The 10,915-nt window shown below is 44.5% G+C and overlaps 1 protein-coding gene across 1 annotated transcript in view; it reads right to left on the reverse strand.

Moving 5' to 3' along the window:
- The window catches only part of cdc42bpb (CDC42 binding protein kinase beta (DMPK-like)), a 33,767-nt gene extending 23,162 nt beyond the window's left edge, over positions 1-10,605 (reverse strand). The window contains 6 exon segments of the mRNA XM_022212402.2: positions 147-295; positions 380-475; positions 554-637; positions 6,406-6,497; positions 10,246-10,335; positions 10,338-10,605. Of these exon segments, the coding sequence (XP_022068094.2) occupies positions 147-295; positions 380-475; positions 554-637; positions 6,406-6,497; positions 10,246-10,335; positions 10,338-10,407 (581 nt within the window). The 5' untranslated portion in view covers positions 10,408-10,605.
- Positions 10,606-10,915: the final 310 nt, after the last annotated feature.

Genomic DNA, 10,915 nt, shown 5'->3' on the forward strand with positions numbered 1-10,915 from the left:
TGTGCATTAGTGACCACGCCTACACAAGGTTACTATGGAGACCCGAGGCCACGTCCCTCAGAGTTTACAATGCTATCCAGAGGCAACGCCCAGGTGAGTTAACAGTACAGAGTGTCAACATCTGTACACACCAGTTTAACCAGTACCTGTGGATGTAGTGCTGCTGGTGGATGGAGTGGATGGCCAGCACCATCTCAGCGACGTAGAACTTGGCCATATCCTCAGGAAGACGGTCCTCAAACTTACTGAGCAGAGTCAGCAGGTCCCCGCCCACGTAGTAATCCATCACCAGGTACTGCAGTACAAGTACACACAGGCGCATACGTTACTTTCACTGCTGTGACAGCGGGAGTACTGTAGCAGTGCTTGCAGTACTAACCAGGTAGTTGTCGTCCTGGAAGGCGTAATGTAACGTTGTGATCCACTGACTGTCTCCTTTCACCAGGACTTCGCGTTCCTCTCGGAAACATGCCGTCTGCACAGAAGAAGAACATGTTATATCACGGCAACACGTTACACATGTCCTAATGAAGATGAAGATGATGAAGCCCACCTCAGCTCTCTTTAGCATCTCCCATTTATTGAGGATCTTCATGGCGTAAACTCTCTCCGTGTGCTTCATCTTCACCACAGCAACCTGAAAGAGAGAGAAGGATGACAGATATTAAGACAGAGATGGTGAGAGACATCAGTACTGTACTGTGTTTACAGAATCTTTACATGCAGAATTGTGCAGATAAATTTTATAAGAACTCAGAAAAACACCAAGAAAGTCACTGAAAATTGACATTCAAAAGAGACCACACACATATGTTAACCATCTATGTCCTTTATATGACCCTCTCAGACACACTGAACGCCTTCACCACAACACTGCCTTCCAAACACTAAACAGAGGAAACCACGTTATAACGCAATGTAAAGAATAGTGCTGGACCTGAATATCTGAATATTTGATCATGACGGTGGTATCCCAATATCTATTTTGAGATCTGAACATTTGGATTGTGCCCCTCCCATCAGACCATGTCGCATGATCGGTATTGAAATCATCAGTTCCTCTGTCCCCCGTCAGATGATACAACCTGAACAGATCCTAATATTCAGCTCAAACCGAATCAAACATTCGGATATTCGTGATTAATCGAGGCCGAATATCCGGAGCCCAGAATATTGCAATTCAGGCCAGCATTAGTAAAGAAACCCATTTGAAACACTGGAATGAAGCTGCTAAAAGAACGAAGAGGAATTAGCAAAATATCTCTCTGCTGTTGGAGTTAATTAGCAGAAACAGAATCTAACCGAGTACAAAATCAGTGACCACAATTTGAACAAGGCAGGCAGAAAAAACCCCAAAAGAAAACAGAATATGTGATCAGTCTTGGGAAGGTGAGACAAAGATGCTCATCCTCCTATAATGCAAAACATTCGATGAAATAAGAAACAATTAATGGTTCATGAGGATGACTGCTGGTGAAATGTAACTTTTTAACATTTGTGCTGCATGAACAGCTCTGCCTCAAGCTGCTCCCCATGTTTACATTTCTAGTTTATTACATTTTTTCCCCCCCTTTGTGAAACGCAGCGCTCACTCGTCATGTCAGGACACATTTAGAAATGTAGAGAAAATATGACTGACTTTTGCATGTAACGACTTATTCCTGGATTTTTGGGGTGTAAGACTATTCAACAGAACACCAGCACAGTACATTCTGATCAACGTGCCAAGAGCTGACATCGATAATGTAGGAAACAGCAGACAGGTATACATAATCTTTTGCATAAATATGCCAAAGCATTTGCAATTTGTTCAAATTAATGAGACACTGCTGTCATGTGCAAAAGTAAACTGACGATGTTAAATTTCAGTTCTGAGCTGTGAAATGTGCCAAAACGATTGAGGAAAAACCTCTACCAAGCAGTAAACATGCTTATTTTTGCTGGAAAGTTGAGCATTTTAACATGGGGGTCTAAGGGGATTAGTCTAACTCACCAGATGTAGGATTCGAGTATAAGCCTGCCATTTCCGCCATGCATTTCATGCAGCCTTCACCTCCCGTCCTGCGATTCCCTTCTGCTCCCTTTTCAAAATCCCTTCAGCTACAGGAAACAACAACAACCTCCAAGTGGAAAAAGCCAAATCTTCCCCATAATTTGGATAGTGCAGGAAAGCAGGCCTGCTTCGTTCTTTGGGTGAATTAGCCATGATGTTCCACTAAAACGATTTTGATTCATTTCGTCACAATTTCGCAGGGGCACCGTTGCTGCATCTTGTGTTTTAGTACCGTCCAAGACAACTGGGATTGGTTTGAAGAAAAACAAACAAGCCAGTTCAAGAGAACAATATTGGTTGCAGTCAAACCGTCATCTGGCACTAAGTACCGTGGCAATAGAGCCACCAAACTAATACGAACTCACTCAAGTTAACATTTAAGAAATTGCAGTTTCTGCCTCATGTGTATTGGTCTTATTTTTCAGCCCTGGAGGTTGCCACTTGGTTCCTCCCTGATTTCAGATTCTTAACTGGATAATGGTGAGGTCCTGCTACAGTCATAATATGTTTCAATGGATTCAATATTCACTATTTTGCAGATATTTTTAACTGATTCCTGATAGAATACATTAAATTGTAAATATGCTCATCTGACTCTGATGTAGCTGCTTGTGTATTTATTAGTCGCCACCACTGTCCTGCCCCCAGCAACATCTGATAGGTTACATGTCAAGAGTGATAGCTGATCAACCCTGAAGGGCAGATACTGAAAAGCTCTTTTTTAATTAAACTTTGGCAAAAATAGGTAAGTTTTCTGTTGTTGTGGTTTCCATTTTCACCGCAAATGTATACTAGTTCCACATATCGTGTGTGACTGATGGAGACTCAACTGCAGGATTCTGGTTTCAGATCTACGATGTGGTCTTCATGAGGTGTCAGTTCCGACTGTGTGACTAACAAAAAATAATAATAACAACCATGTTGTTTCAGGTCAGTTTGACTCACAAAGACGTATCACTTCTGCAGAGTTACCACACTCGTCTCCATGGTGACCAGGTCAAACATGTTACAGACATGTAGGCTGGAATGTGTCAAGAGAAACCACCAGCTGAGCTGGTCTGAGCATCCGAGCACAGCCACGCCACGAATACCAGTCTGATGAGCGCTCCACCCAACACGGCTCAGCACCACACCTGGACTGGACCTGAACTCGATCATAGTGAGAGCCGCCCAAGCTGCTCCCAGTGTTTACGGTGTATCTGTGTGTTTGTGAGGACCAGCCTGAGTCACTGACAGTGAGGGCGGTCCGCGCAAGAACGGCAACACAGACCTGTGTGTGTGTTTGTATCCTGAGGCGGTGGGCAGGTGTGGTTGCGACACACCTTTCCTCTGGTATGTGGACAATGCACACACAGACACACAATAACACACACCCTTTGTGCTGTAAGAAGCCCAGCTGGTAAAGAGCAGAGCCTCTTACACGCTGTTCCAAATTGATGAACTACATTACCCACAAGCCCCTGTGATGATAGCGCTTAAAAGAAAGAGGCATGTGTAGCAGTAAAGTCTGTGTCCTTCTGCCCGAGTGAGGATCGATATTATTCAGAGGACATGGAGGTCGTTTACTCTGGACCTCGTGTCTTCACAGAGAAAAAGAGAACAAACACTGCAGCAGCAAAATATTGTCGGTCATTCAAAGTGTGTGTCAGTGTTAAAGCCAACACATGAGCAGAAATCTAAGCTCTGTATTTTCAGTTTGTGACCCCGACATCTAACAGGATGTTAAATTGAATTCATCTGACGTTCTCTGTACTTTGCTTTCTGCCCCAAACCACCAGCTGGGTTGGATTTTCAGTGTTTAATAAAGCTTGCAGTTTAAAAAAAAAAACAAAAAAACCTGAGCAGCTCCAACCGTTCAGTTCCAGCTGCTTATTTTTTATCTCCACAGCACTGACGTCAGATCAGCTCACCTCTCACTTATTCTAGATATTTACTGGATCTTCCACCTCCTGTTACTCTAATAGCTTTCAGTCCTTCGTGTGACGTCATGTTTCTTTGACGAAGCTCTGAGTTGTATTCTTGCTGCTCAAATAAACCTCCTTTTCTCCAAGTATGAGAAACCGCTGCATCACTGCATTCTGTTTTTTTTCTGATTCTGATTCATTTACAATTAATGTCCAACAATAATTTAACGCAGAGTGAAAAAAAGTTAAATATGTGAAGAATTAACGGTGGAATTTCGAAAACACTGATGAATCGCAGACAAGTTTAATATGTGGACTTGAACTGGAGCCGTTATCAGACTGGCTGAAGGTGAACGGCAGCAGCTGAGTTAATGACTAACAGCAGCTAACAGACACATGCCGACACACTGAGCTGCAGCTCCGCAACCACATTTACATCTGCATGTAGGAAGAATCTCAATTCAACCTCCACATATCAGCAGTTTAACTCAATTTATTTCTTTTTTTTAACCTAGTTACTATAATTTTCTTCATTTGCCCATTTCTCCAGTGGTGCGGCAGCTTCACTGAACATTGAACTCGAATGAAAATAGACTTTTCTACCTCAGAGGAGGAGAAATCATCTCTGATAAGGGAGATTTCTGAAGATGTCTGGTGTTTTCACCAGAGAAAGTTGAGAACACGCAGAAAAGTGGGTGAAAATGCAGCCGATCATATGTTTTGTTTTCGAAACGAAGGAGCATTAGCTGATCTTCAAAGAGTCTGGCGGCAACATTTCAATAACGAACAAAATTGTTTTTTTAAATCTCTTCTCTATAGACAAAAAATATTTTGTTTTATTAGAACTTGACATAGGTTTCCTGTGGATACTATGAACTAGTTAGTTTATGAGAATGTCAGAAGAACTAATGCTTTTGTACAAATTAGATATCCTACAGCTGGGCAATTTATAGCTAAAATATTTGTCACAATAAAGATTTTCATATCTGTTGATATTCATAATTACTGATCATTTTAACCAACTATTTTTAAATAAAAGCCAGAAGAAAAAATACTTCCTTTTAAGCAGCTCCTTAACCTATTTATCACAGGATGGAGACACCACAACGGATTCTGTGCAGCCGAATGTTGCGTCTGTCAGACTGCTGAGAGTTCAACTACTGAGCATATATAATCAAGCAATTTTGTACTGTATTGATGAATTGCTTGTACATATCGCTATTGTTCAGTCAACCTTTTTCCTTGTGTTTTTCTGGTGCTGTAGTTAGTAAAGGCTGCATACCGCAGCTGATTCTCAAGACAGTGGACAGTAACAACATGTGCAACAACAGGTTCACTGAAACCAGAGAAAAAACAAAGCAAGAGTCGTGTCTGTCATGGTGTGAGAAGTGACAAGTTATAGACGGCCAAAAGCCAGAATGCAAACATTGTCGCAGAGCAGGCAGGAAGTTTGTTTGCTTTAACAAATCAGCTGCTTACATTGCACTGTTTTTCTTCTCGTCTGTCACATTATGTCCTTCATAGTTGGACTATATTGTCCTGTATGTTGGACTCCAACAACCGTCACCGACAAACGCAGTCCCGGGTGTTATCTTATCTCTGCGAGACCACCTGACCACATTTCTGCTTCTACTACTAAAAGCGATAAAGGCCGAGCTCCTGCAGGAACCACAGAGGAAGGAGTCAGGAAGCTGTGCGTTATAAACAGGAAATGCAGAGTTACACTGGACTGGATACGCTTCCTGTTCGTGCACAAGGAGGAGGGCAATCAGTCCACAAAGCTACAGGTAACAACACAGGTGAGTCTGGGTACACCAGCATACAACTCACTGATACACACAACGGCTGTGTTCCAAATCGCACACCTTCGTACGCACTGCAGCTGCCTTTAGAAAATACATGCTGTAGCATGCAGGATGCATAAAACTAAGACATATTACTTTGTCATAATATTGCGCCTTCCATCCACTGCAGTCTGTGAAATGAACCATCATCTGTCTGAGCACTCTCAGCAGCTTAAGCTTGTTTATACTTGCGATGTTACTGTTTGTAGTTCAGAAAAGCATGCAGCCAGATGTAGCAGGACGTCCTGGTATTTTTGGCACCGGCTACTGCATTTAAGCTGCAATGCACTTGGGCGTACTAAATGTATTTCTGCCGTATTACACAGTATGGCAGAACTTTTGGAACACACCCACTGACACACACTGCTGTTAGTTCAATAAAGCGTCCCGTTAGCGTCACATCCGCTGCCTGCACTCGCCTGGAATCTGTTTTCACGAAAACTTCCTGTGTCTACTGAGTGCTGTTTACCAACGGTGACCCAAGTGAGCAGTGAAGTACTGAGAAGGAAGATAAAGAGGAGGAGGAGAGAGAGGAGAGAGGAGGCCTCCTGGCAGATGGAGACCAGACGAGGCAGTGAGGTCAGGCGTCAGGAGGAAGTCTTACCTCTCCAAAAGCTCCTCGTCCGATCACCTTCAGCATCTCAAAGTCATCCCTGTGCAGCCGCATGTCCTTCACCGTGGTGGTGAACGGTTTCACTGAGGACACACAAAATACATGTTAGACAAACAACAGAGATAACCAAAAATAAACAGCAATTTAAAATGAACTTCATTCAACTTGATCATACTGTTTTTGATTTGATTAAATTAATAAAGTTTTAGTGAATCCTATGCTTTGCCTGTTAGGTACTTTTGTATAAGGTGGTATATAAATGAAGTCGCTTGCTTTTAATGGCTGCACAATATATTATAGATAGTGCAACGCAAAGTAACACAAACGAATTCAACCACATCATCCTCAGTTTTTCTTCTACTGGACACTAGAAGAAAACTCAGACCAGACACTCCTTCTCCGTGACTAACCTACAAGAAAAATCTGTCTGATAGAACATTGCTTACTATGATTTAAGGGTTTGTTGACAGGGATTACTCACATGCAGGCTCCACATGTGAGAAACAAAATGAGCGAGGAACAGGAAAGAAACACTACAAAGGAAGGTTTGGCTCCAAAAAATGCAACGTGAGTTGGAAGGAAATATTTTGACTACAGGAAGGATGACGCTGACCCAAAACAGGTGCTCTGTCAGCGGTGTCTGGTAATTGTTGGTCATTACGACTAATTTGTTTGACCGCGTAAATCTGAACAACAAAGCTCTGCATGACGAATGTGAAGCCCTATCTAAAAGTCATCCAAGCCAGCAAAAACTATTTCAGATACCTCTGCCAGAGCTACAACAGGTTCCAAAAGGCAGAGTGTAATTACTGACGAAAGATATGCTGCCAGTTAGCACCAAAGAAAGAACCAGTCACTTGACAAACAGTACATAAGCCTAGTTTTCTCAAGTTGCCATCTCAGAGCTGGATGAAAAATGCAAGACACAAGTTGAAACAGCGCTGTCACAACTGTAATATTATGTTGCAACAATAGACTTGTGGTGTCCTGCTTCAGTCTTAACATCATTAATGAAAAGTTCCATTTGTAACAACGCCGTGCCTCGACGGTCATACGAGGGAAAACATCACAACAGAGATGAGAGAAGCGTCGGTTGTGCAAGTGCTGTATTTACGAAGATGTTTCGGTGCTTTCGCAATATGTGTTGCTGAATAACTAAATATCTTACTGTCTGTTTTTTTCCAATATCATACAGCCATATGAACAACAATAACACACACTGACAACATGACAGATGAATGATGGCACAGAAGACACTCATAGCGAAGAGTCGGGGGGCACTAAGACCCTGCAGACTGTCAAGCCTCTCATTCATCTTTTATTCATCTGATCCGGATCAGTTTTATCTGGGTCACACACATATTAAAACACACACATATACATATATTAAAATGCACACTGTGACACTAAGACACACATCAATAGAAACCAGAATAGAAACCACATCAGAGAAATTTGGGTTCCTCCTGAGAGGCCGACTGAACTGAACACGTCTGCAACCTTAAACACCTGCAGGATCCTGAAGACCGCCCACTGTCTGGAGGTAGACTTCAACCTGATGATTCAGACCATCAGTGCTTTAAAAGCAGCTGAAATCAGATCGACGTTCTGCTCAGATCCATCCTCTGGAGCATTTCAAATCAGCAGGAGGGGCGGTGCTCAGACAGCTTCACAGAGCGAATCAGATCCTGAATCTGTTTAGACACAGATTCAGAATCTGATCCACTCAGACACAGCTGGTTAATGGCGGCGACAGAAAGCGACAATGAAATAACATCAAAGGCGATGTCACAGCTACATACTGCATCGACAGGATTATAAGGCATTTCAGTCATCATTGTCACAGTAAAACAGTCACAGGGATCTTCAGAAGTCCTGCTGGTTAAATGGGTCAACACTCGCTAACCTTATGACATGGTGGTTACACACTACCCACAATGCATCACTCCGTGCAGAAGACCATGCCACTCTCACCATTCAAACGTTTTACATATAAGTGTGTCTTCCTCAAATCCATGAAAACCTGCTGGAAGTTTAACAAAACCAACTATGAATCATGTTTAATTGAAACAGACGTTAATTCATCCTATTTGGAAGGTTTTCCTCAAATTTTAGTTCAGGTTAGTTGTTGCTGTTGTTTCTTATCTGTGATCAATCAATCAGTCATCAATCAACTGATGTCGTCTGTCACTGATCAATCAGGGTCAGACTCTTGGAGAAACAGTGAAACTGTCGGAGAAACATCAGGACTCAAACAGCTGCCTGTAAGGAGGTCACACTAAACCAGGACAGACTGTGTTTAACAGGAACAGGCTGAACCAGGACAAAGTGGGCCAAACTGGGTCAAACTGGCCAGCGAGCATCTGCAGCCTCCACACCGAGCACACAGTCATCTACTGTACACTGTGGACTTATTGTGAACTTGTCATTTAAACTCGCCTGGTCCGAGGGCCAAACCTGCAGCTGGACCACTGTGCTGACAGGGTTCTGGGAACAACACAACTGTTCTGGAAAACCTTCAGCCACCAGAATCCCCAAGACACCTTGAACTGGCCTGGACCCCACAGTGCTCTTTCAGAAGCCCCAAACCTTTCAGCAATTTCTCTTAAGGAGCAATGACCCTCTCTGGAGCGCTCCCAAAGTTATTTCAAGCTCTATCTAGACCAGGGGTGTCAAACTCAGTTCCTGGAGGGCCACTATCCTGCGTGTTTTAGATGTTTCCCTCTTCCAACACACCTGATTCAAATGATCAGCTTATCATCAAGCTCAGCAGAAGCCTGATAACGAGCCTGATCATTTGAATCAGGTGTGTTGGAAGAGGGAAACATCTAAAACATGCAGGATAGTGGCCCTCCAGGAACGGAGTTTGACACCCCTGCTCTAGAGCCCTAAATCTCCACAAACCTCTGAAATTAGCTAAGGCTTAACTACCTTTGAGCCTTAGCTAAGGACCACACCTCTGTCAATTTCTGAACACTGCCAAAATGTCACTCAAGGGTACTTGAACCACCCTGGATGCATATGGAACCCTAAAGGACATTTACTCCTTACTCATGGATGACTTTCTGATCAACATAATATATTAGCCGTGTCATTAAAAGAGATCTTAACCTCCTTGAAACCCTTTTGTAACTCCAAACCTTCCCCACGGACTCCTCAAACACTTCGAGAACATTCTTCAGGATCAATGTATCCTCTACCAAAGATCACTGAACCCTTCAGCAGTCTCCCAAGGACCCTTGAACCTTCAGATCCAATTTCACAGATCTGTGTTATGAAGCCTTTGACCGTCCTGGAGCCCGTTTCAAGGGCCACTGAATTACCTTGAGATGCCCATGAATCTCTCAGTGAACATTGGACTCCTCTGGTGAACCCTATAAGACCCCTGAAACTCCATCAAGAGCCACATTTCAGGATCCATGGGACTTTGAGTCCCTCTTGAGCTCCCTGTAACCCATGTCAAGGTCTGTCAGGGATCCTGAAACCTCTGCGGAACCCTATAGAACCTCTGATCCTCCCTGAACAACACTCAAAACCCTACAGGATTCTTAGAACCCATTCAAGAACTCATGTATGCGGTTTCAAGGACCTTTGTTATAAAGCCTTAGACATTCCCCTGTTTCAAGGCTCCAGGAACGTTTAAGGACCACCGCAAAAGACCCCTGAACCTCCCCGGTGCATCTTAAGCATCCCTGAAGCTCCCTCAGTGTCTCTGGGGAGCACCTGGCGGCCCCATGGAGACTGTTGAGGGATTTCCAGACCTTATACGTGTGTTTCACGGCTTTCAGAGATGAGAACAGGTGTGGCCCAGGACCAGGTCCAGGAGCTTACCCCACTCGAGGAAGTCGGTGATGTGCTTCTCCCTCTTCAGCGGGCAGTTGGAGCACTCCGTGTAGAAGCAGAGCAGCAGGTCCAGCAGCTCTCCAGGCAGCCCGCCGCCTTCTGCTCCAGCAGCAGCTCCTCCAGCTGCTTCAGGCGGACCTGAGCCGACATCCTGACCCAGGACGGTCACTGCAGCTCCCGATGAAACACCCACCACAGCCCACCGCTCAGTCCTAGTGTAAGCCGCCGCCGAGGCTCCGCTTCCTGCCGAGTCGTGCCGAGCTCAGCCTGCTAGCAGCAGCAGCTAGCTCGTTAGCTCCGGAAAACATTCCCGACATTTTGAGCCGCCTGGGGTGTCGGTGAGTCGCTGATCTTCGCGGTTACCGTCGCTCCGTTGCGTCGGTGAACCGAACAGCCTGCAGCCCGCGTCTGTCCGCCCTCCGCATCAGCTTTAATCCGGTAAATCTGGACTTTCCTCTCAGAAATCGGACGTCGGGCAGACCGTCGACTCTCAGGTTTGACCGTCGCTGTTCCATGTCCGCCGGTCGGTGTATCAGCCCGGTAAGAGGTCCAGGAGCTCCGGGGACCGACTGGGCTGGGCTCAAAATGTCCGTCAAACCCGGGAGGGAAGAGCGCCGGGGGATTAGAGTCGGTTTTTGGTGAGTTTGAGGGAGCTGCC

The sequence above is a fragment of the Acanthochromis polyacanthus genome, chromosome 16 (genome assembly GCF_021347895.1).
Source record: "Acanthochromis polyacanthus isolate Apoly-LR-REF ecotype Palm Island chromosome 16, KAUST_Apoly_ChrSc, whole genome shotgun sequence".
NCBI lineage: Eukaryota > Metazoa > Chordata > Actinopteri > Pomacentridae > Acanthochromis > Acanthochromis polyacanthus.